The sequence below is a fragment of the Silurus aristotelis genome (assembly GCF_946808225.1).
Source record: "Silurus aristotelis genome assembly, chromosome: 10".
NCBI lineage: Eukaryota > Metazoa > Chordata > Actinopteri > Siluriformes > Siluridae > Silurus > Silurus aristotelis.
Genome location: NC_139583.1, coordinates 26,178,256 through 26,205,675, shown reverse-complemented (window position 1 = coordinate 26,205,675; position 27,420 = coordinate 26,178,256). Strand labels below are relative to the sequence as shown.

Sequence of the window (27,420 nt, the reverse complement as noted above, 5' to 3'; positions counted from 1 at the left end):
TGATCATCACTCCGACAGGCTCTCAGCGTTCACAGCAGTGGGATTGAAATGATGTAACTTATAACAGCATAGATTTCTGTATACTGCATGTGGAAATTATTTTCACAAAATCATTCTGCATTATGCAGGTCTTTCTCAATACTCATTAACTTTGTGGCAGCAATACATAGAAACAAACTGTTCAGAGATTGCAAAATAAGAAACTAGTCATTAACTCTGTGTTACAAGACAATGCATCACTAATAGTATATTAATATTATATATGATATAATATATTATTATATTATTTTTATTGAAAAAAATCTGTTCTGTCATATTTTGCGTAATTTGCAGTTTGTGGAGTGTTTGGTTATTAAAACAACGAAGCAGAAATAATAACAGTACATACTGATTCGAGACTTGGGTGTCCACAGCTTTTTTTTTTTTTTTTTTTTTTTTTAATATAGCGTACTCTTACTGATAGAGAAGCCCTGACATTGAATAAAGACTCTTCATTTGCTCAATCACAAAAAAAAGCCTCTTTTGTATAGGGAATGTGTTTTGATTACAATAATATATACCACATTATTATGCAACCCAAATTTCAAAAAAGTTGAGACACTGTGCAAAATGTAAATAAAAACAGAACGCATTGATTCGCAAATAAAACAAAAACATATCAAATGTTTAAATTGAGAATATATACCATTTTATACGATCACAAAATGTTTCTACAGTTGTTACATTTTAATAACACTTACTTTTTCCAGACTTTTGACATCCAAAAAACCGCCAAAAAAACCCGTAGTTTTTTCCTTATAATGGAAATTTCCTCAGTTTAAGCATTTGATATGTTTTTGGGGTGAAAGAGGCAGATGTGGAGGACAGGGAAGTATGGAGACGGATGATCCGCTGCGGCGACCCCTAATGGAAGAAGCAAAAAGAAGAAGAAAAAGAAGAGGCAAAAAGAAGAAGAAAAAGAAGAAGAAAAAGAAGAGGCAAAAAGAAGAAGAAAAAGAAGAAGAAAAAGAAGAAGAAAAAGAAGAGGAAGAAAGAAGAAGAAGAAGAAGAAGAGAAGAAGAAACGTTTGATATGTTTTCAAATTCAAATTCAAATTTTATTTGTCACATGACATTTAAACATGAAAAAGAAATAGAATATAGAGATAAAAAAATTATGTAAATAAATAAAAAAGTATGAAGTATAGAAAATATATGTAAATATACATGATGTTCTATTCCACACTCTCATGTTCTTTGTTCCACACTATGTTTTATTATGAATAAAATATGGGTTTATTAGTTTTGCAAATCGTTTATCGTTTCTATTTACATTTTACACAGTGTCCGAACTTTGAATTGGGGATTGTAATAAAATACAGCTGTAAGATGAATGACAATGTTATACTAATGCAATGGAGAAATATTACTGATTGCATTATTGCAGCTATAAACTGTGCTTTTCCCCTCACTGGGTTTCTCCCTTTCTCTTGACATGAATAAAACTAAAATTTCGTACGTTACCTAAACTGTATAGGCTGATTCCTCACGGGTTGTAAATAGTCAGTTAAAAAAACCCTCTGACTATAATACAAAAATACATACTGTACAAGCACTTGAAGGCTTTGTGTCGCAGATCCTCAAATATTTTGTTCTATTAATATCCATTCCAGTAGACACTTGAGCTCAACTAGATGAGGATTGGTTCCCTTCTAAATCTGGTTCTTTTCATGGTTTCTTCCTTATACCGTCTCAAAGATCTTTCCCTGCCATTGTGACTACTGGCTCGCTCATTAGGGATAAACTTATCCAGGACAAATTTCTAATGCTGAAATGTATATTTAAATGTATAATCTATTTAGGTCTGTTAAGCTGCATACTGTCAATGTCCATTATTAAAATCAATAAAAAATTAATATCAACAGTTTATTATAACACTGCACACCTTAACAACGACGGACATTTGGTGCCACCAAGATGAGGATGGGTTCCTTTTTGAGTCTGGTGCTCCTCAAGGTCTTCTTCCTCATGCCATCTCACCACTGGCTCATTCATTAGGGGGAAACTTACAAATATAAGGAACAAACATACATTATTTTATAACTATACAAATAAGAATGAATTGAATTTGAATTGAATCGAAGGTGCTATACAAATACAATGGAATTGAAAATGTTATTGAATACATAAATCTGATATTCATTCCACACAAAAAAACTACACTACACAGTATGAATAAAAGTATGTGGACACCTGACCACTGAACACCCCATTCCAAAATCATGAGCTTTAATATGGAGTTTGGCAGATTTTGCTTTTATAATGGCCTCCAGTCTTCTAGGCAGGATTCGTTCTCATTCAGCCACAGGTGCAAGTCAATATTTCAGTTCATCCCAAAGGTATCCACTGGAAATGAGGCTGAGGCAAACAGCTAAATAAGCTCTGGCACACTATAGTTCCTGTTCTAGTGAGCAGTGGAGTATTTCTTTTACTATGTTACTGCATTGAAGTACTTTTTTAATTATTTGTATTTCATCAGAGTGTTTTCATGAAAGGAAACTTTGAATTTACTACATTTTAATCCAAAAAAAGGAAAGGTTTTAATCCACTTTACGCTGGAGCAAGAGTGCAAGCAAAACCCTGGGGTTCTAGTAAGAGTGTGTAGAGTGATATTTTCTCTAATTGTGTCTGTAACTCTTATGGCAACACTTATGCAGGAGAATAAGACACTGAATTGCATCATTTATTACAAACTATAGTTTTTCATGTCCTTTTGCATTTAAGTAGAATTGTAAAAGCAAGAGCCACCTCCAGAAGAGCCATTTTATGATCAAGAGATAGTAATTGGATGAATTCAAGACTAGTGCATTGTAATGTATCTCCTTTTTATATGAATACCGATGAGACAGAAACTTTAAATTTCAGGAAACTCTTTACTTATGCATTTGTGCGACGGAAAAATTAGTTACAGAGTCTCTAATATCTCGAATGCAAATTTACAAACATTTAATGCATTACATTTAGAATAAATTCAGAATGAGCCCAAAAAGTAAGCCTTTTTACAGGAAGAAACAACTATAAAAAGATTTCAAGGACACTTTCATTATCTTATCTTATTATCAGCCAATATAATCCTGCAGTGCAAACATGCCAAACTCAAGGCCCCCTGTGCATTTCACCCCTCGGCCTTCAGCGGTGTTCTGACTGAATCAATTCTACTCTCAATACCATCATTATGAGACCACAACTATAGAAACCATATATATTATATGGAAACACAGTATAAGAGCCCTGCATCACAGACAGGTATATCAAACAGCAAGAATGAATGCCATTACTAAAGCAAGAAACCCATTGTACACAATTCAACAAGTCACTTTTCACTGACTAGCCACAGCTGCACTGCCCACATACAACATCACTGGCAGAAGCATTAATATTAACCTCATAAAATGACCCCTGAGTTTTGGATTTTTAGGCATTTTTTCTATGCATTATTGTTTTTGGGGATTTGAAATTAAGGCAAAACGGTGTGTTTCTTTTGCAAACTTGACAGAAAAGAAAATGCAATAGCAAAAATCTTCTTCTTCTTCTTTCGGCTGCTCCTATTAGGGGTCGCAACAGGGGATCATCCGTCTCCATACCCCCCTGTCCTCTACATCTGCCTCTTTCACACCAACTACCTGCATGTCTTCCCTCACCACATCCATAAACCTCCTCCTTGGCCTTCCTCTTTTCCTCCTACCTGGTGGCTCAATCCTCAGCATTCTCCTACTGATATACCCCATGTCCCTCCTCTGCACATGTCCAAACCATCTCAATCTCGCCTCCCTCACCTTGTCACCAAAACATCCTACATGTGCTGTCCCTCTAATAAACTCATTTCTAATCCCGTCCATCGTCGTCACTCCCAACGAAAACCTTAACATCTTCAGCTCTGCTACCTCCAGCTCCACCTCCTGTCTTTTACTCACTGCCACTGTCTCTATACCATACAACATTGCAGGTCTTACCACAGTCCTATAAAAATGCAATAGTAAATATAAATCACAAAAAAGCTTAACAACTGTTCTGAACGATTTCGGCTGACCTTATCTCATGACGTCCAGCTTTTCTAAAAAAAATAAATGTCCTGTAACTGTCCTTGTGACTGCATCTGCATCCGAATGAATTTCTTCTCCTCTGTCAGCCAAAAAAAAGAAAAACAGCTATTAATTCCACACGAATATCGCTGAACTTGTGCAGTTTGCTACAGTTTGCGAGCTCTGACTAGTGCATTCTCAGCCCATCCAATCAAAGGAAGTAAAAAATGCAGACATTATCGTATGCCTGCTAGATGGCTTGCAATCTGATTGTTAGAAGGTCTTGCTGGCCTTGCTGGCCTACTACAGTGTATTTCTATTATAAATGTCAAAGTTTGACTCTGTGGACGCTGCACAGTTTGCTTTACCCCTAAAAAAAATAAACACACCCCATCCTTACCTACAGGCTAAATAAAACCTAGAGCACATCTACTAATAATTATATAAGTCAATATAAAAACATTTTTACGGATACTAATGAGTTAAAAAAATCTTAACATCACTATTTAGACATCATTGCTGTTGTGGGTGTATCCAATCTGGCAACCTTTCGGTAAGCAGAAAGAAACCTGGCAACCCTTCGTTGGATTGTGAACGACAAAGGGGGAATTAACTGGGAGCGGTTGATGTTTTTTTTTTTTACTTCTTTGAATAAACCCGTAATAAAGTATATCTCAGACTGAAATTTAGACCCGACACGATTTTATTAGTGTTAAGACTAAAACGTAGATTGGGCTTAAAAAAGCAAAACAGAACCGGAATAACCCAAGTTAGCTAGCTGTATAACTGTAATGTTTATCCAAGCCTCGCTCCCAGACTGGACTCGGGTTTGCGGTAAGCAAAACTACTTTGTGAAATGTTTGTTACATGTTTGTTTTGGTAAATTGTTTTTCCTTAAATGTTTTATAGCATGAACACGTCGGAAAATGTTCGGTCTCGTTGCTTTATGCGGTCGTGACTAGCACAAACAGCTGCGCACAACAGCTGGAAACTGGGGAGGAACAGATTCATGAAGGTCCTGGAGAGAAAGAATGAAATGCTGCCATTCAATGGAGGAGAGTTTGGTCCAGTTTTAATAGAAAAACAAACAAAAAAAACCAAACCCGTTTTTTTTTTCCTTGTCTTTGTTGACAGATTTATTTTGAGATATTTTGTATTTATTACAATTCTTTTTTTTTAATAATATTTATTTATCTTACAGGAACACAGAGACTTCAGGATAGAAATAAAGCCTGAGATCTTTGCAATTTCTTTTCTAACGTTCAACCAAGCAAAATTAGGAATTTTTCTAACGCATATATTTAGATAAAAAGTTTCCAAAGGATCTCGAACAGATGATCTTCTGTAGGCACCATAAGCACATAAGATTCATTCAAACGTTTCGGACATCCTGTTCCACATTCGGTTCCAGTTCGCACTTACAATAACCTCCAGCCTTCAGAGAAGATGTTTTACCAGTATCTGGATCATTTTAATTCAGCTACACGTGATGTAGGTGAGGTGAGGAGGTCTGGGGTGCAATCAGAGCTCACATTCACCCCAAATGTGGTCAATAGGGTTGAGATCAGAGCTTTATAGCAGTACACTTTAGATCTTCCACACACCCATGTAAAGCAGAACTTCATGAAGATGGCTTTGTGAACAGGGGCATATAAAACGATGTGCATTCAATTTTGTAGTAACGTTTTGCGGATGAACGACATGTGATTGGAAAAATCAACATATCATTTACAAATATTCGTTAAAAATTAATAAACCATATAAACACTATATTGAACTCGGATGAAAAATCAGAGAAAATTTTTTTTTGCCCCGATTCAAAGTTAACATAAAGTAAACATATTTATGAAATATCCGAAACCAAAAAAAGAGTAGAAATATTTGTAATATTTAATATTCAAAATCCACCACTATTTCTAGACCCCTATGTAAATGTGCATACATGTGAACGAAAGATCAGAATTTTCTAATATCTTGTGCATGAATTGGGTTTGATCGAAGTTTTCGCACGAGCTCGTGGAGTAAAGCGAAAGCGGCACATAACAGATGCATAACAAGTTTAAGAGATTTTAACCCAATTTGGTGTGAATATTGTAAATTCCGCTGGAAATCGTTTCAGAAACGAATGCTATACAAACACAATTATTTGTAATAGTACCCTGCTGTATAACTACAACAAAACAAAACAATAAAAGCCCCATGAATAAATGTGAGCTTGAATTATAACTGGAAACACGATTATAACAATAGTTCGGAAATATTCTTTTCCGCAAGTCGTCCATTAAAAGTTGTCGCCTGAACCCATTCACCAATACGAAACATTTGTATTGTCGCAAGTTGAACATCTTCGTCCTCGTTCTTGCCGAGGTATCAAGAGCTCCGAATGAGACTACGAATGAGTTAAATGTAGTGTAGAGCATTAAATAGCTAATCAGTCGCTCATTAAGGAAAAACTTACAATGATTAAACAATCTTGTACATTCTTTTATTAACACTTTATCTGTGTAAAGCTGCTTTGAGACAATCTTCATTGTTAAAAGGATGCGCTATAAAAATCTAAATTAATTAAATTTAATTAAATAGAAACAAACACTAAGTTGCTACTGGAGATAAACAAGAAGTAGCTAAAAAACCTAAATATTTAAAATAAAATAATTTTATCATAAAATTGTAATGACCAGTTTATTATATGATTCTTCATTCGAACTAATAATAGAATGTGCTGATCAGGACGTAGACGTAATGTGTCACATGATTAAGGGAAATTGTACGTCTTGTTTTTAGCTCAGTTTCGATTGTTGACTCATCGTTCAGAGGAAATGTTTCCTTATATGAAAACTTCGTGTCGTTCAATGCATTTGCTATAGAAAGTGTTAAAGAAGGTCTACTGGTGAAAAGACCTCTGAACCAATTTTTTGCTAATGACAGATGTTCTCACAGCTGCACGCTGAAAGTTTTTAATAATTAATATCTAAAGCTTCGTTTCAGCAAATCTGTCTTTCTTTACTCATTTAAGGAAATTTCGTAAACTTTCTCAACAAACATCCAGTGTGTGGCTGGACATGCGATCTCGGTGCCAGATTCTGTGTAGTAGGAATTCGTTTTCTCTTCCCGAACACAATTTTATTTCTTTTGTTTATTTGTTTGAGTCAATTTTTGTATTTGATGACGGTGGACTAAATACACACGTTTTACTGACATCGTCACGTATTCTGGTATATAACTAAGTTGTTTTTACGTTTTAGGAAAACAGTCCATGATGGTTTGATTTAATCAAGACCACAGCAATTAGACGGTAAATTTTAACGCTACTTAACTTTCGTTTCCACTTTTCCAAAGGGTTTCCTACGCATTTTTTGGAAAAGTATAAAAAACTATGGAATTTGATTTGAGTGATCCAGGTCTGGATTAGTACAAGAACACTTGAGAGTTGTAAAATATCTGTGTTTCCATATTGTTGCCCTATTCGGTTGTCTAAAATCTGAAATGAAGAGTTTGTAGAAATATTTTTTATACCGGAAAATGCTCCGCGTAAAAACTTTAGTTTTCAGTCGTTTCCCGCAAGTCGCACATTCACGCCGAAACGTCAAAAAAACGTCTCTACTTCGACACTGGCAAAATGGAAGACGATTTTCGCCTGCTGTTTATTTACTTTCCAGCCTCTTGAAACGTTGTGGCAATGGATCCGTTTTAGAGAGCGTTTTCAAATTCCAATTTTCCCAGACGCGCCCTGTTTGAATGTGCTCTAAACTAAAAAGATGGCTCCCTTTGTTGGGGTGGGGGGCTTATAGTAGTTTCCACTGTTTCTATGGATTAGATTAGACTATGGATTAGATTAGGAAAATATTAAGGTTGTAATTTGTGTAGTCATTAAAACCCCATGCAAGATCTGGTTTTTATGTCTCTGTGGAACACAAACATGCCTGACAGTAAATGGACATAGGAAGCAAATCCAGCCTGGTCGTGGGTAAATGGATGGATGGATGGATGGATGGAGGGATGGATAGATGGATGGATGGATGGATGGATGGATGGGTCATGTGGTATAAAATAAGAGCATATGGATTGGCTGATGAAAGAGACGTAATGCTTCGGGCTGCACTGCTTCTTACTGGAACTGTTTTATATGCCAGACAAGGTCTAGACAAAGTCTTAAAACTAGCAGGGGAGACCCACCGCACACACACACACACACACACACACACACACACACACACACACACACACACACACACACACACACACACACACACACACACACACACACACACAGAGCCAATTTAATTAGCTCAACCTTTCTTTCAGAGAGGAAAGCTGATTTACTTCAGTGTATCTGTGTAGGACATCTGATGAAAAGACATTAGTGTGTGTGTGTGTGTGAGAGAGAGAGAGAGAGAGAGAGAGAGAGAGAGAGAGAGAGAGAGAGAGAGAGATTGAGCAGAAGTAAAATTAAAAAAAAAAAAATATTTATAATGTTGCAAGAGAGGAAGAGTAATAGAGAGAACAAGTAAAATAGATAATGAAGTATTAATAATAATGCACGAAAGGAAAATGAGAGAGGAACAATGATAAAGGGAGAGAGGGAGAAAGAGAGGGAGATAGAGATATAGAGAGAGAAAGAGAGAGAGAGAGAGAGAGAGAGAGAGAGAGAGAGAGAGAGAGATTTAGCACATTGGACAGCTAGGCTTTTTAGCAATTACAATCAAGAAGAAAGCATTTTTTTTGTCTGATTTATTACATTGCAGATGTGATTAGATCTTAAGTCACTCAGCTGCACAGTTGTAGATCGGATCTTCCTCAGGTGAGTTTTTGTGGGCTGTTATTAACTGTGTCGTGGAGCTGTATGAGGCACAATGGTGAACTTTTTTTTTTTACCAGTGAAACTCCCATCTCTCCATACATCATGCTCTAATGAAATTTAGGACTGGAGACTAGATGTGGAATGAGATGTTCAGGAAGCTCTTAGAATCAGGTGTCCACAAACGTTTGTTCATGAAGGGCAGCATTTCTTTCCTTGCACTCAGGATTGGGCTGCTGTGATGAAAGCCTTCAGCTACGATGTGATGTGAAGCTTTATGCCTGACTCAGCGTGTGTTTGCCTGAAACCTAGCATGGAGTCACGCTATTATTTTTATTCAGTTCTTTCCTTCGATCGCTTTGATCACTGGAGGTTTCTGTTTGTTTGCTGAAACAGTGTTGTGTGTATGAACAAGTCAGTAAGATCTGTAGAAGAGAGAGAGTGTGTGTCTGGTGTGTGTGTGTGTGTGTATGTGTGTGTGTGTGTGTGTGTGTGTTGGTTTCATGGTCTGTTTTTTTGTCTAGCTCAGCCTGATGTTTATTTCAGTCATGAGAAAGTGCTATATAATCTTCAGGGAAAATGACATCAGTTTTATTTTCCTCCACTGATGGTTGAGGTTACGATGTGACTCAGACCGGTTAAGTCTTGACCATGAGCAGGATAATGATAGAGGGATGAAAAAAAAATGAAAGGAGTGCAGGGTAGAGTCAGAAATGAGTAAAGTCAAAAGTGTGGCAGAAACTGAACCAAGCCTGTATAATAATATAGTAATAAAATAATATATTATTATTATTATTATTATTATTATTATTATTATTATTATTATGAATAATAATTATAATAATTGTATTATTATTATCAATGATAAAAAATAACAATAATTTATTAATATTATTGTAATTATTATTATTATAAATGATAATAATAATAATAATTTTATAATGGTTTTGTAATCATTTTATTACATTTATATTATACTAAATGTATATTATATTTATAAACATATATGATTCATATTAATATAATTATAATATTGTTTATTTAAAATGCAGGTGAAACAGTAACAATATTAATAATATTAATATTAATAATAATAATAATAATAATAATGCAATACAAGATAGATAAAAAAAAATAGATGCATTAAATTAATTAATTAAATAATTAATTATTAATTAATTAAATAAATAAAATAAATAAAAGAATTAATGAAATAACAAAGCTTGTAAATGTTTCATTGTTATTATTTATTTACAATTTATTTGTGTTTATTTATTACTAATATTTAAAATGTTATTATTCTTGTGACTTTAATATTATTACTGTAATATAACAACAATTAAAATTATAAAATAAAAGTATTGAATATTTCAATATAATGTATTTATTTATATGAACATATTTTTTTCATTCTGTTCTATATTTTCAAATTTTTGGTGCATTACAAACAAAAGGCTGCTCTTCATCTCTCATTCATTCATTTTCTCCCGCTTATCCGTAATTCGGGTCGCGGGGGCAGCAGTCTAAGCAGGCCCCCGCCTTCGACTGCTGCCCAATCCTCACAGCACCGTCCCTTACGGTCCCTCCTGCAGGTGGTGAGCCCACGGGAAGGCAGCCCCACGTCACTCTGACATCACGGACCTTGATATTTCCCTCGTAAGGGACCCCCGGAGCATAGAGGGTTAAGGGCCTTGCTCAAGGGCCCAAGAGTGGCAGCCTGCCGATACCGGGGCTTGAACCCCAGACCTTCCGATCGACAACCCAGCATCTTAACCGCTGGAGCCACCACTCCCCCCCATCTCTCATCACATTTTCTAAATCCCTCATCACATTCCCAGACTTAAATTTTTTTTATTTTTTTTTTCTGAAAGTTAGCAAAAATGTGTAGCACTTGTTTTTTTCCATCATGTGAATATTCTGATGAGGAACAGCAGGATGAATCATAATTTCCTTGAATTTGTGTTGTTTCCTTTGCAGTTTTCTTGCACAGGTTTCTTTGATTAGTAGCATTTGTTCGAGCTTTAGGTTAGAGTCTGAGTTTTACATATTCCACATGTACTCTAAAAAGTTTCCTCAGGCACTGTAAAAACATGCTGGTATGTGCACTGCCAATGAAATAAATAAATAACAAATATAATAAATATAAATAACTGTATTAGTGCAAATACTACAGGAAAGAAACCCCTCCCCTAAATAGAAATTCCAACTTGGAAACTCGGGAGGGTTTCCTCGACCCCGTGTTCAGCAATTGACTTCAAGTTAACATGGCTGCTCACATTAAAGTATCACCTTGCTGTTTTGAGGAGGAAAATATACATGACTCATTGGGATTCGCTGGCACAATTCAAGGTGCTTCATAGGCTCCATTTTTCTAAAAGCAAGCTGGTGGAAATGCATGCAGGATCAGATTCATCTTGCCCCAGATGTGGTTTGGAACCAGCAGACGTGAGTCATTTGTTCTGGGGATGCCCCAGATGAAATAGTTTCTGGATAGACATCTTCAGAACATTCTCATCTATCTGTAAAAAAAAGATATGGACCTTAATCCCTTGACCTCCATTTTTGGCGTAGTGCGGAAGAAATGCACCTCCAAGGTATGCTGAATAAGCAGTATTTGAGTGGATTTCCTCCCGTTTTTAAAAGGAAATATAGTCGGCCAGATACAGGAAATGCTGAGTCAGCATGTAGCCAGGATGTGTACTTGTAGCCATTTTTGACTCCATGGATTGTTTCGACCAACCAATCAAATCCTTGTAGGTCTCAATGCCCGTATATGGGGTTTGCCTCAGAAACGTCACATTATTGAAGACATACTGTATTTGTTGGATTGTGCATCTGGAGCTGAAAGCTGAATACGTGAAAATACGTGAAAAAGAGACACAGTCGAGGCCGTTCTGTTGTCCTGGTTATTGTAGTTATTGTACCACAGACATTTTCCAGCCCGTGAGATTTATTACTGAATGACACGTCGCATTTCTGAACAGCTTGTAGTTAGATTTTATGTGGTGGAACATTCTAGAGAGTTCTGACTAGTCTGAGAGACAAGATACTTCTGTTCTCCTTCACATTATAGCTGCAGTAAACAGTCCTTCAGGTACCACTCTCTCTTTCTTCTGCATCCTTTCTCACCTTCATTCTCTATTTCTCTTTCTCTTTCCTTCACTCTCCTTCATTTAAGAAGAGAAGAGGTGGAGAAGGTGGAGGAGTTCAGGTACCTGGGGTCAACAGTGCAAAGTAATGGAGAGTGTGTAAAAGAAGTGAAGAAAAGAGTGCAGGCAGGGTGAAGTGGGTGGAGAAGCGTGATAGCAGGAGTGATTTGTGAAAGAAGAGTATCTGTGAGAGTGAAAGGGAAAGTTTGTAGGACTGTGGTGAGACCTGAGATGTTGTACAGAGACAGTGGCATTGATTAAAAGACAGGAGGTGGAGCTGGAGGTAGCAGAGCTGAAGATGCTGAGGTTTTCGTTGAGAGTGATGAGGATGGACAGGATTAGAAATGAGTTTATTAGAGGGACAGCGCATGTAGGACGTTTTGGAGACAAGGTGAGGGAGGTGTGATTGAGATGGTTTGGACATGTGCAGAGGAGGGACATGGGGTATATCGGTAGGAGAATGCTGAGGATGGAGCCACCAGGAAGGAGAAAAAGAGGAAGGCCAAAGAGGAGGTTTATGGATGTGGTGAGGGAAGACATGCAGGTAGTTGGTTTGAAAGAGACAGATGTAGAGGACAGGGGGGGTAATGGAGACGGATGATCCGCTGTTGCGCCCCCTAATGGGAGAAGGTTAAAGAAGAAGAAGATATAAGATGCATAAATGTCTCTTAATAACATTGAAACGTTTGTGTTTCTACAGTTTTCATCTCTTTTAATGTATTTATTTTTGTCTCGAGCATCTGCTAATGCAGTCAATATGGACGAGCTGTTACTGTGGAAACAATATCGTTTTAGAACGCGCACATTAGCAATGCAATGAAAAATAAATTAATATTGTTTAATCGATTAAGAACATACGATTCTTTTTATTAAATTTAAATTACAAAAACAATCATAATAATTAAAACTATCATCATCATCATCATCATCATCATCATCATTATTATTATTAGTATAATACTGTCACATTATCTTGATATTAAGGATAGATTTCCTGCCTATAACCCCCCCCCCACACACACACACACACACTACATAGACACTTCTTTTCTTGTCAAAGTTAATCAGCCTGTCTGTGTCTGTGTGTTTTGCTCCTGCAGTGCCGTGAATAAAGAAGCTTCCCCGCTGTTACACTCACTCACTAACACGTGCTAACACACACACACACACACACACACACACACACACACACACACACACACACACACACACACACACACACACACACACACTATTCCGAGATCACCATGCTGGCCCTGCTGTTGACTGCGCTGTTGACTGTACACTCAATCGGTAAGTGGCATATCCTCGTCCCTGTGTTATCATTATCTACATCTCACACACACACACACACACACACACACACATACACACACACACACACACACACACACACACACACACACACACACACACACCAGTGTTGTTGCAGTGTTTTTTTCTAAGATATTTATTGAGCAGAAATGTCTTGTTTTTTATGACAAATTGAAAGAAAAAAATGAGGAAAAGGATTCATTCTGTACAGTGTGTGTGAGGGGCATTTAAATGCTTTTGCATTTGTAATTTAATATACCTCCATTACATATATGCCAACATATGTGTGTGTGTGTGTGTGTGTGTGTGTGTGTGTGTGTATTATTTTCTTACCAACACATCAGCAGAGGGAGACAGAGAAAAGCAAACAGCTTCCCCCCCCCCCCCCTTTTTTTTTTCTGACTCCCAGGGTGGGAAGGCTGCTTTAGTTGCTATGAATCACTCATGCCTCCAATTTTCCAGTGCACTGATCCGGGGAGGTTGTAGCTCGATGGTTACGGCTCTGGGTTACTGATCGGAAGGTCAGAGTTTCAAGCCACTGTATCGCCAAGCTGCCACTCTTGGCCTCTTGAGCGAGGTCCTTAAACCTCTGTACTCCAGGGGGTGCTGTATCATGGCTGATCGATCGATCGATTGATCTATCTATCTATCTATCTATCTATCTATCTATCTATCTATCTATCTATCTATCTATCTATCTATCTATCTATCTATCTATCTATCTGTCTGTCTGTCTGTCTGTCTGTCTGTCTGTCTGTCTGTCTGTCGAGTTTTTCTTATATGAGGATTTCCAGTTAAAAAAATTTCAGCTCAGGCAGTAAATCGATTTTTTTTGCCAATAAATAAATCATTCTGAGAAATAGTTATTTGAGAGAGAAAACTACTGTTTCAAATATTCTAATAATAATAATAATAATAATAATAATAATAATAATAATAATAATAATAATAAATATTCGAATAAGAATATTTAGCACAGATTTCGACAGTTTTTTATGCAGTTTGAGTAGAAAGATTGTTTTTTTTCCCCAAGTTTTTAAAATGAAAATGTTATCATGTAATATTCTGATTAAATTATATATATTTTTTAACACAAAGACAGATTTTCATATTTCTTAAATGGAGAGATTTTTCATTTATCAATAAGTCATCGAGAAGGGGTGCCAATAATTTTGACATTTCTGTATTTGAGAGAAAGTACTGTTGTTGAGAAAATTGAAACGGGATATTGTTTTTAGAATCAATACAAATGTGCTTTTTTTTATATTGTTTGAAGGGGAGTTTTGACTTATGTGTAATTATAATACATTTTTACAAAGGGTGCCAATAATTTCGAAGTGCTCGGTGTGTCTATTGCTTTCTGTGATTGTCATTAAACTGTCATTTGTATTAGTTATAGATTATATTCCTGTCAGTTAATTACAATAATTTTATTTGATGTATATTTCAAGAGTTAAACTAAGGACAAATGTTAGTGGACACCTGACCATAAGATTCATATGTGATTTTTGAGTTTCTTATTCCACATGTTATAATAAGCTTCACTCTTCTGGGAAGATGTTCCACTAGATTTTGGAGATTTGTGGAGATGGGGTTGAAGTCAGAGCTCTGCAGCAGGCCACTCAAGATCTTCCACTCCAAACCATGTAAAGCAGAACTTCATGGAGTTTGCTTTGTGCACAGGAGCCTTGTCATGCTGGAACAGGTCTGGGTCTCCTAGCTCACGTGAAGGAAAAATATCATGTTCCTGCATCCAGAGGCATCGTATACAATTGTGTGCTTCCAACTTTGTGTTTGTGGACGAACCACATAAAAAAGTGTGAGTGTGAGTGTGAGCGTGAGCGTGTGTGAGTGTAAGTGTGAGCATGAAAGTGAGCGTGTGTGTAAGCGTGTGTGAGTGTGAGTGTCAGCGTGAGTGTGAGCGCATGCGTGAGTTAGAAGCTGGGGTTGGAGAGTGTGTGAGGCCGCAGTCCCTTTTTGGGATTATCAGGCTTAATCCTTTTACAACTCCTTATCCTTCTGCTTGTGCTGTTCTGATAATTGCTCATATCTTTGGACAGGATTAAACACACACACACACACACACACACACACACACACACACACACACACACACACACACACACACACACACACACACACACACACACTCACTCGGAATACAAATTGGTTATAGATTCTTTTGAAGCAGACTTTGCTTTCTTGTGTTAAATATGTGTTATATATTTATGAATTATAGGGTGTCACTACAGTTATTCATTTGTACTTTTTTTTTTTGCTCCACATTTTGACGTTGTATAGAATACGAAACGTTCAACTTGTCACTATTGAGAGAAGTTCATTAGTTTGAATGATGACTTGTGCTTGGAGTAAAAAAGCTGTGAATCCTTCCTTCCTTCCCACCACGTTATTAACTCAGCTACTGAGCTACTAGTCAGTTTGGTATGTTGGGTCGAGTCCACGTGGATCCATGTGGTTCCATGTTCCACCAGTTGTTATCGTTCTAAAAACAGAGCTGTAAACAACATGCACACAATCACAAAAATGGTATCACATTGCACATGAGAGACCACGTGGGTGGTCATGTTCACGACCAGGTGGATGTTTCTGTTGGGGTCTATACATATATACTGTATATATTGCAGTTCCAGATGCAAATCCTGGAACGAAGAGGAAAAGATGGAACCCAGAATCAGATAAGGGGAAATTGTATCAAAATTGTTGAGAAGCCACAAAACAAACCTGGAATTAAAGTATTCCGTCTGGGTAGATGTATATACCCTATAGTCAAAAGTATATGGACACCTGACTTTCCCAGCTGTTTGTAACTCTTCCTGTCGTAATTAGATCACTGACTGAAACCCATGACTCTTCCCTCTACGTTTGTCGCTGACTTTGCAGCGGAATGAGCACAAATCCCCAAAATCTAGTGGAACATCTTCCCAGAAGAGTGGAGTTTATTATATATATATATATATATATATATATATATATATATATATATATATATATATATATATATATATATATATATATATATAACATGTGGAATGAGAAACTCAAAAATCACATATGAATCTTATGGTCAGGTGTCCACAAACTTTTGAACCTGAAATATACATCAAATAAAAGAATTGTAATTGATTGACAGGAATATTAGCTATAACTAATACAAATGACAGTTTAATGACGATCAGAGAAGCAATAGACACACCGAGCACTTTGAAATTATTGGCACCCTTTGTAAATATTTATCATAATTACACATAAGTCAAAACTTCCCTTCAAACAATATGAAAAAAAAAGCACATTTGTATTTATTCTGAAAACAATATCCCGTTTCAGTTTTCTTAACAACCGTACTTTCTCTCAAATACAGAAATGTCAAAATTATTGGCACCCTCGATGATTCATTGATAAATAAGGAATCTGTCCATTTAAGTGATATGGAAATCTGTCTTTGTGTTCAAAATAATATATAATCTTATCAGAATATTAAATGATAACATTTTCTTTCCAAAACTTGGAAAAAAAACAAACAGACTTTATAGACTTTTGTCTGTGTAGTATTAGAACAACTTAGAACAACGCAGATCATCTGTCTCCATATCACTCTGTCCTCTACATCTGCCTCTTTCAATTCAACCACCTGCACGTCTTTCCTCACCACATCCATAAACGTCCTCCTTGGCCTTCCTTTTTATCTCCTTCCAGGCGAATCCATCCTCAGCATTCATCTACTGATAGAATATATTCAGAACGAGATAGAAAAATCTGATCTCGGTGACTTTAACCTGTTTCATGGTTTCAGAAACTGCCTCTCTCAGGTATGGTGAGGTGTCCACTCAGTTCTGTTCATATAGTGAAGATAGACAGACGTTCTAATGACAAAAAATGAGCATAAAAATTGCAGATTTAATGAGCAATGATTTGGTTTTCACTATTTTGTATTTGCAGCATCTGTTGTTAGATTTTGATATGGATCCTGTTCTTAATTGACTCCACAGGGACGACTTTGCTGGTACTGGACAGTAATCCTGGGTCGCTCGTTTTTTTTTTTTTTTTTTCCTCTCCACACACTAGTTCTTATTGCACCCAGGTGCATTATTAATCGACAAGCTAAGCAGCGAGAAGTCTAACAGACACCGAACAACCTACTTTTCCTTCTGTCTCGCTCTTTGTTTGTTAGTTTCTCAGGTCAGGGACACGAGTGCTGCTCTGTGTGCTTGTGTTGTTCCTCAGAGGCCGACTCGAGTCCTGGAGCTGAAAAGCGAGTCAGTCAGAGCTGCCAGGGAATCTCAGCTCCGCTCCACCCAAAACATCCTCAGGGCAAAAAAAATGCCTGTTTTATGGCTTTTCCATGTTTGTGGTCTTTATTTAAATAACACGTCCAGAATATACAGATTGCCAAAGTTTAGCTGTGTTTCCTAGGTAAACTTTTTTTTTAATGTAGCAGAAACATCAAACCAGGGTTTTTTTTTATATTAAACACTGTATTTCCTTTGTAGTTTTTCGGTTGTTTTGTCTGGTGGGTCAGGATCTTGGGGACTTCAGTCAATATATTTTTCATGTTTTGCTATTTTTTGTCCACTAGATGTCTCTATTGTTCCCCCAAAGTTGTTCTACTGCTGTTTGTTAGTTCAATTTCCTTAATCAGGGCCTGGATTTTGGTGTTGTATATCAAGTCTTTTGTTAATTTTTTTTTACATTCTGTCTTTAGCTGAGCATTTGTTGACGATTGCATTTTTTTTTCTCTTTGAGGAATTTATTTAAAGTAAGTACTTCCCTTTTTAGTTTTTTTTCCTTGTAGAATTTGAACAGTGTTAAAACATTTTTTTAAACTATTTTTCCCATTTTTTTTTTTTTTTATTAACATTCTCTTAAAATCCTTTCCCCTGTCTGAGTCTGTCTCTGCACTTGAGTGAACCCGGCCTACTGTGACTTATTCTGAGAGTCCCATTCCAACATTAACATTCCGACATTCCGACTGAAAATGTCTTTATGCTTTCCTGCGAAGCTGCAGTTGCACTTTTATTTCTTAATTATATATACATTTTTTTAATGGGAAAAATTCAGGTACCGACCATATTTTGAAAAATAGCAGGCTTATGTATATTAATATAATAATGTATATATTGATATACATATTAATCAGGGCTCATTTTTAAAAACTATGGAATTCGATTTGAGTGATTTCCAGATCTGCATTAGTAGGGGAAAAAAAAACAACACAGAATATTAAAAAATATTTAGTTTTCATACGCTTGCCCTATTCAGTTTTCTAAAATATACAGTAGAATTAAGAATTTGTAAAAGATTTTTTTATAAAACAAAGGCTACAGCCTTCCAACCTTCCACATCCAACCTTTCATTTTCAATCGTTTCCCAAAAGAAACCAATAAAGTCATATCGTAGTGGACGAAAGGCCAAAATGGAGAGAAGAATATTGAAAACGTATTATTATTGACATTGCCTATAGGTTTATTTGTTAATGGACCTTAGTTCTGGATAGAATTGAAGGTTTACAGTTAAAAAATTTAATTGATAAATTATTAACATCAAACTGTTTTAGATTTGCTGGTGTCTAATAATATGGTCTTAGAAATCGTAAGTCTGTATATTCAAGTTTTTTTGTTGTTGAGATTTTACATTAAATTTACATTTGCGGCATTTAGCAGACGCCCTTATCCAGAGCGACGTACAAAAGTGCTTTAAGGTCTCTCAATTTTGAAATGAAAAATGTGTAGGAACCCTGATTAATGTTACTAAATTAACTGAGGTTTAACAACATACGGTTTAAAAAAACAAATGTATTACATATTCCTTTTTTTTTGTTTTCCTCATACCTTCAGCCAGTGGTATTAGAGCTGAAAGGTTTCTTGGGTTTGCTTTGAAATAAAGGCTTCTACCAAGTGAAAAAATGTTAAACACTTTTGAACCATGTTCCTCACGGAATTAAGCCTGGAACTGTAACAGAAAGTAGTTTGTGGCCTTGTCTTTTTGTGGAGGCCTCGTTTCTCTCTTTGGGCATTGCACTGTCACTTTCTTTGTTTGTTTTTGTCTTGAGACACTTCTGGATTTATAGCATGCCATCCGATGTTGAAAATGTCGTCAAGATGGGTTTCATGTGGGATGGCCATGACTGGAGGGGTTAAGACTGAATTTGATGCGCTATAGCGGCACGACAGAAAACCATTCACCCAATTTGATGGAGTTCGCGAGTTCCAAACGCCAACCGGTGACAGACGTCCATGGCCACAAGTCCAAGAAAGCAAAATTGGCTGTGCTGTCTGGGTAGGAGGGATTGTCTTACTCTTTCCCCTGTCAGTTCAGTGTAACATTAGACAAATGTAGAAAGTATCCTCCAAGGGTTTTCTACTGTGACATATCCTGCAGGTTCCCTTCATTGTATGCTTGTCTTGACCCTACACTGTTACAGAATATGGGCAAACATTTGTGGATACATGACCATCACACTGACCATATGTGCATCTTCTATTTTAATTTATATCTTTTATCTTAACTTAGGCCAATGCGATTTGCATCTTGACCCATAGCCACCGATACGATACATAAAAAAAATACGGTGTAATCCGATTTTGATTTGATTCAATACAATGCTCTGCAATTCAATATGGTGCAAATAATTCACTTTTATTTCTTTGGTTCAGACAGACAGCAAATCAAAAATGTCTTCTGACTTCCCCTTTCACAAACAGGCCTTTTTAGTGCAAAAAAAAAAAAAAAAAAATAAAACCAGATGTTCTTTTCCTGTTTTTTCTAGAACAAATGCAGCTCTAACTCTGCCAGGTTAATCTATATTCTATGTGACTCTCAGGACACGCCTCGGTGTTGTGTTGCTTCATGTTCACGGTCTACATATCAAATATTGTTCGCAAAATTAATAATGAAAAAAAATACAAATAATAAAAGTATAGCACGTCTAGTAATAATTATATATCAATAAATAGTTTTTTACTGATGCAAATATGTTAAAAACGATTCAAATGCCCACTTGTATCCGATGCCCACTTTGCATTACATTATTAACTTTTATGCCGAAGCACCGATGCGAATCAGTCCTACTGAACATGCCAAGTTTAGAGTGGAATATCCCTGACCTCAACCCTGAAGAACACTTAGGATGAAGCACCACCCAACACTCAGTAGCTGAACTGACAAACAGAAAACAAATCTCCACAGCCGAGCTCAAAAAATCGACTGGAAAACCTTGGAAAAATGGAGCTTCCTGCTACACTATAAATGATTACATTGAGATGAATCATCGAATGATATATGTTTGGATGCGATGGTCAGGTGTCTACATACTTTCTGCCCTATGGTGTAGCTAGTGGGATGCAGCCAAATGGCAAATGACCAAATTGGGGAAAATCAGGCAAAAAAATCAAAACGTTTCAACCTTTATCACCTTCACCCCAACATTCTCTTCATCGCATTCGTGTTCAAATTCAATCAGTTTTTTCTTTTTCTTGTGCACTCGCACAGGTGTTGCTATTCTGTAGGAGCTATTTTCTTATCTCGGGCAGCTTTTCAGCCAAGTCCTGCTATCATTGTGAGTCGGAGCTCATAGACAGCTTATTGAGGAGTACAAGCTCAGCACAGAGAATCTGATAAAGTCACTGTCACCACTGTCACTGAGGGATGGAGGGAGGGAGAGAGAAACTGGAGAAAATGCAGATAATTGTACTGTATATAAAATGACTAATGGCAATACGATATGCAGTATAAAGCATGTTAATTCACAGACACTCCAATTCCACGTTTCTTATTATAATATCCTCCACTCTTTTGGGAAGACGTTCCACTAGATTTTAAAAGTGTAGTTTTTTTCTCATTCAGCCACAAGGGAATTAGTAAAATCAGCTGCTAGTGTAGGGTGAGGAGACCTGGGGTGCGGTCCAATTCATACAATAGGTATGGTTAGGTAGAGGTCAGAGCTCTATAGCAGGCCACTCAAGACTTGAACCCATGTAAATCGGCATCCATTATGGGCTAGTGCAGTGGTTCTCAAAAACTTTTCTTCCATTCGGCACTTTAGAGGGTGATGGACTTTCAAGCCCCACCTGTCCTTCATCATCCCAAAAATGGTAATGAAATACTTAGTTTAAAAATGTCTAATTTATTGGAATATCAAGTTTTTAGAGTCAAGCTATTAAAGGAACAGTGCATGTGGGATTTTTTTGGAGACAAGGTGAGGGAGGTGTGATTGAGATGGTTTGGACATGTGCAGAGGAGGGGCATATCGGTAGGAGAATGCTGAGGATAGAACCACCAGGAAGGAGGAAAAGAGGAAGGCCAAGGAGGAAGTTTATGGATGTGGTGAAGGAAGACTTGCAGGTAGTTGGTGTGGAAGAGACAGTTGTAGAGGACCGGGGTGGCGGGGGGTGGGGGGTGGGGGTGGTTGGGTGAAGATGGATGATCTGCTGTGGCGACCCCTAATGTGAGAAGCCGAAAGATGAGGATGATTGGAATATCAAGTTTTAAATCAATAACATCAAATAGAATCAAGTTTAAAAACCTAAAAAAAACTTAAAACTTATAGGGAATAGATTTTATGGAGTTTTATGTTGAAATGATGAAATAAAAATATAATTATTCAATATGAAATGAAGTAAAATGTTAATACAGTACTGTATACATAAAATAGCATTTTTGGGGTGGCGTCCGTTTATCGCGTTTTTTTGTTTAGCACGGGCGGTTTTGGAGCGTAACCAGCGCGATAAACGGGGGATTAGTGTATATATACATATAATATAAATCTGACCGTGTGAGTCGTGTTCTCCTGAGCACTTTTAACAAGGGATATGGGGATCTCACTTCCTTTATAACCCTCTTGAGGAATGTATCTCCCTTTTTTTTTTTTTTTTTTTTTTTGCGATGTGGCACAGCATGCCAAGCTAAATTTAGCTCATAAATGCCGCGCTAATTAGCTTTGGAGTCAAATAAGGTGCGTTAAACCTCCAGGCCGGGACCGGCAGCTGGGTTATTTTATTGAAAGCAGGTTTCTAGGAGAAAATTCAGGAATAAAAAAAAAGAAAATTCTCTCAAGCAGCTGACAGCAGCATGCACTGATTCAGCGCTAAACTTAAATAATCTCTCTTTCTCGGGGGCATCGTGAAGACCTCGCGAACGCAATTTTTTTTTAGTTTAGATCATGTTCAGAAGATTAGGAAGGCTTACAGCAGCGTTATTATCATTCTGGCGAGTAATTAAAGCGGGATCACTGTGTAGAGCCGTGAAATAAGGGACTGATCAGGAATCTGTTAATCAGGCATTGAAGTGCATGTCCTCCAGCAGAGAAGGAGATTGCGAGAGAATAGAGAAGAATGAGGAATGGCAGCCATTGGAGAAGTCATAGCGGTGTGTCGGCGAGGAATGAAACGTCGTTGTGTCATAGCAAGATCAATGAAAAAAGAGAAAAACTACATTTGATCAAACATGAAACAAGAAGCAATAAATGAAACAGCTGGGTGAATGACAGGGATTTATATGCATTGCTTCGCAAAATGAATGTGTACTGGTGGCCCCCGTGTTACGATGGTTCGACTTACGATTTTTAGATCTTACGATGACAATAGCGATACGACAAAATTGTAAAAAGTATTTAAATTTTCGCTCAGCGTCTATGCGGTACAATACGTTGAGCATCTACCAGGATGTTTGCATTTCCCGCTTTACTCTCATCAGGGCTCTGCCGAGTTTCTTTGTCTCTGTGTTAGTGTGTTTCTTTTTTGAGTTTTTGGTTTTTCAAAGCCCAATTTTCGCTCTTGTCTCTCGCCTTTATATCGGCGTCGCCAGACAATGAAACAGAGCGCGTCTGGCTCCGCCCTTCCCTCGCGAACCGGCGCTTGTCCACATGGCACATGCATATATGCTGTAAAGTTTATACATTATAGTACTGTGAATTCTTCTGTTTCGCAAAATGATGTACTGCAGTTTGTAAAATTTTTAACATTTTACAGTATACTACCGTATACAGTATACTTTTGATGTCACCCATATGAGGATGGGTTCCCCTTTTGAGTCTGGTTCCTCTCAAGGTTTCTTCCTCATATCATCTGGGGGAGTTTTTCCTTGCCACTGTCGCCACGGCTTGCTCATCAGGGACAAACGCTGTGAACGAGACAACACATGAACACGAGGACCAATGACCAGAGACAGCTGGAGACACACCAAAACATACACGTGCCTATGAAAACGGCTTGGCACGCAGCACTCGGAGTGAGGGGGGAATCATCCCTGACATTTAGCTTCTGTCATTGCTTGTCCAGATTTTTTCTTTTCATGTTTTTGAAATGAAGTAGAAATACCCAGAGATGGCATGTTCCCGAGAAACTGGACAGCCCTCAATCTTGAAGAGGGAAAAATGCCGACACCTGTAGACTCTGTGTAGTGTACAAAAAAGTCACAAGTCTCGATGTGAGTACAAAGGAATTAAATGTGTAATAGAACGAACGCATCAATATGAACCTGTGGTTTGAGTTTCAGTTGCTGTCAGAGCTGCAGTTATGAAATAAATAAATAAATTCTTCATCTTTTGACCGATCAGTTTGAAGGATTTAAACTTAGGCGGAAAATCCTCGAGATGGAGCGGCAAAGTGTTCAACTGTGGACACGACGAAGGGGAGAAGAGTGTAACGGTTAGAGAGGAGGAAACCAAATATGAGCGGAGTCTGACAGAAAGCAGCGAGGCGCAGAGGAGTGAAGAAGGTTTCGTCATCCTGTTTCAGGCACGATGTTGAATCTCGCGTATTAGGGATGCGCATCTCTATAACTGAGGCCGATGCGATTCGCGTCTCGAAGCAAAGCCAACAATACGATACATTAAACATACATATGAAGCAGCTACCGATGCGATACGATTCACCCCTTATTGCGATGCAGTGCGATCCATTTTCGATTCGATTCGACACAATACGAGGCAATGGAAAAATGTAATGCTATGCAATTGAATTGAGTAGTATTGAGTAAAAGTAGTTTTATTTCTTTGGTTCAGACACACAGCAAATCAATTTACTTAAGTGCCTTCTGACTTATAACAAATGGCCCTTTCACAAACAGGCTTTGGTAGTGCAAAAAAGAAAAATAATTAAATTAAATAAAATCCAGAGGTTCCACTACTGTACTGTGTGCAGAAAGATGCAGCTCTACCTCTGCCATGTTAATCTATACACTATGCGACTCTCAGGACACGCCTCGGTCTCCGTAGTGTTGCAATGCATCATATTTACCTAGCAGCAGCGGTGCTGGGAGAATGCGCTCGAGAAACAGTTTAGCGACGAGAAATCGATGTACGTATACAATCTTGGTCATTTTTTAAATAATGAAAGTAGAGCGCTTCTACTAATAATTATATATAAATAAATAGTTTTTTTACGGATGCAAATTTTGACAAAAAAAAAAAAAGAAAGATGAATCGCTATACCAATGCCAACTTGTATCCCATGGATACTTTTTAAATCGATGCCTCACATCGTTAACTTTTACGCCGTTGAATCTGAAACTGCGATTTCTTCTGCTGTAAAATCATAACCTGTGACATTTTTCCTCGAATTCCATTTACCATATAGCAACTAAACCTAGGTTTTACCACTGACTGTTTTTGCCTACTATATTAGAACGCTAAAAAATACAAATAAAAAGTCGCAGTTCTTCTTTGTGTCCTCCCGAGGGCGCCACTGCTACATCCCAATGTGCCTGACGTATTTCAGGAGAAAGTATACTCCGCTGAAATCATCTCTCTGAACTCTCATTTGAAATGAAACATGTTTGATAATATAATAAGATGCTTATATAATCGTGACTGTGTTTGGTACTTGATTTGCTGGTTTGCTGGTACCTGATATTGTAATCCCTGAACTGCGCACTTGCAAGAGCACAGTATTAACGAGATGTCCTCCAAACATGTAGACATGGACGGCGATGGAAGGTAGAAATCGAGCCCTGGGTTTTGAGCTTTGAGCATGTGTGTGTGTGTGTGTGTGTGTGTGTGTGTGTGTGTGTGTGTGTGTGCGTATGTGTCTGGGCTTTACTTTGGCCTCCTATCAGCCTAAAATGTGTGTGTGTGTGTGTGTGTGTGTGTGTGTGTGTGTGTGTGTGTGTGTGTGTGTGTGTGTGTGTTTGTGTGTGTGAGGAACAGGAACTCCAGGCCTCCGTCCGTTTATTGAACAGAGCGCATTGAACCTCGATGCCTTACAGCTCATGTTATTAAAGTTTGCGATAGGAAAGCAGCGCTATTGAACTGTAGAGAGACAGATAGGGATAGACGGGGGGAAGCGAGACAGATAGATGGATAGGATGGAAAAGCAAACTAGCCAGAGTGAAAAAAAGAGCGCTGATGAGAAAGGAAGGGCTTTTTTTTTTTTTTTTTTTTTTTTTTTTTTTCCTTCCTAGATTTAAAAGGGTCCTCTGGCCAAAAGGACTGATACTGGAATCTGCTTGGGTTGTACATTTAATGTTTTTTTTTAGTGTGGAGATCCTTTTGGAGAGACTTTTTCTTTTCAGGATGTAACCAAATAGGAATATATTATTCAGAATGAACAGATGCAATACACGAGCAGGAAATCTTTTATGAGGACAAGCAGGACAAACAGAACGTTTATTATCAGCTGTGCGATGTATTTGGAGCATTCATTTATTCATCCTTAGTAACTGCCTGGTCAGGGCTCTGTGGCGGATTTAATGAGTTTACAAGTTAATATTTTGGGAAATAGCAGCAGATAGACTGTAGATATACTGTAGATCAGGGGTCCACCAAACTTTGATTATGCACCATACAAACAAATGAGCATTACATTTCAAGTTTTTGGATTGTACTTTCCTGATTAAACTTTAACTGATAAAAAAAAAAAAAAAACGATCATTGAAATGTTATTTGTCAGGGCGCTTAGGACTGCATTTTCATCATGTGTGATAGAACATACAGTAGATAGTAAAATAGAAGTACTTCACACAAAACAATCATGCTTAAAATAGCCTCTTCTTTAAATGTCTTCAAAAAGGCCAGAACATTTGCATTTATTTATTTATTTTTATTTTTATTTTTTGTAATTAGGTCGAATAGTATTTTACATGTATAAAATATATATAAAAAAACATATATACATTTTTTTTTATCCAGTATTGATTTTTAAAAGTATTGGTTGATTAATCTGATATTTGCAAGTACAATCCAATCTAGCTACTAGTATTAGTAGACCTCTATTTTAATGACCAGTCCAGATACTACTGTGTGTGTGTGTGTGTGTGTGTGTGTGTGTGTGTGTGTGTGTGTGTGTGTGTGTGTGTGTGTGTGTGTGTGTGTGTATATATACAATGAGGAAAATAAGTATTTGAACACCCTGCTATTTTGCAAGTTGCCCCACTTAGAAATCATGGAGGGGTCTGAAATTGTCATCGTAGGTGCATGTCCACTGTGAGAGACATAATCTAAAAAAAAAATTCAGAAATCACAATGTATAATTTTTTAACTATTTATTTGTATGATACAGCTGCAAATAAGTATTTGAACACCTGAGAAAGTCAATGTTAATATTTGGTACAGTCGCCTTTGTTTGCAATTACAGAGGTCAAATGTTTCCTGTAGTTTTTCACCCGGTTTGCACACACTGCAGGAGGGATTTTGGCCCACTCCTCCACACAGATCTTCTCTAGATCAGTCAGGTTTCTGGCCTGTCGCTGAGAAACACTGACGCTGAGTTTGAGCTCCCTCCAAAGATTCTCTATTGGGTTTAGGTCTGGAGACTGGCTAGGCCACGCCAGAACCTTAATATGCTTCTTTCAGAGCCACTCCTTGGTTATCCTGGCTGTGTGCTTCGGGTCATTGTCATGTTGGAAGACCCAGCCTCGACCCATCTTCAATGCTCTAACTGAGGGAAGGAGGTTGTTCCCCAAAATCTCGCAATACATGGCCCCGGTCATCCTCTCCTTAATACAGTGCAGTCGCCCTGTCCCATGTGCAGAAAAACACCCCCAAAGCATGATGCTACCACCCCCATGCTTCACAGTAGGGATGGTGTTCTTGGGATGGTACTCATCATTCTTCTTCCTCCAAACACGTTTAGTGGAATTATGACCCA

General features: G+C 37.5%; 1 protein-coding gene across 5 annotated transcripts in view; it reads left to right on the top strand.

The window, feature by feature from the left end:
- Positions 1-4,612: 4,612 nt before the first annotated feature.
- The window catches only part of cd276 (CD276 molecule), a 107,253-nt gene continuing 84,445 nt past the window's right edge, over positions 4,613-27,420 (top strand). The window contains exons 1-3 of one of the 5 annotated variants that reach the window (XM_083553142.1): positions 4,614-4,894; positions 13,108-13,187; positions 13,240-13,300. In XM_083553142.1, the coding sequence (XP_083409268.1) occupies positions 13,255-13,300 (46 nt within the window). In that variant the 5' untranslated portion in view covers positions 4,614-4,894; positions 13,108-13,187; positions 13,240-13,254. Of the gene's footprint in view, positions 6,005-11,117; positions 12,177-12,463; positions 13,301-27,420 lie in introns of all 5 variants that reach the window. The other 4 variants (XM_083553141.1, XM_083553143.1, XM_083553140.1 and 1 more) reach the window with 4 other exon arrangements.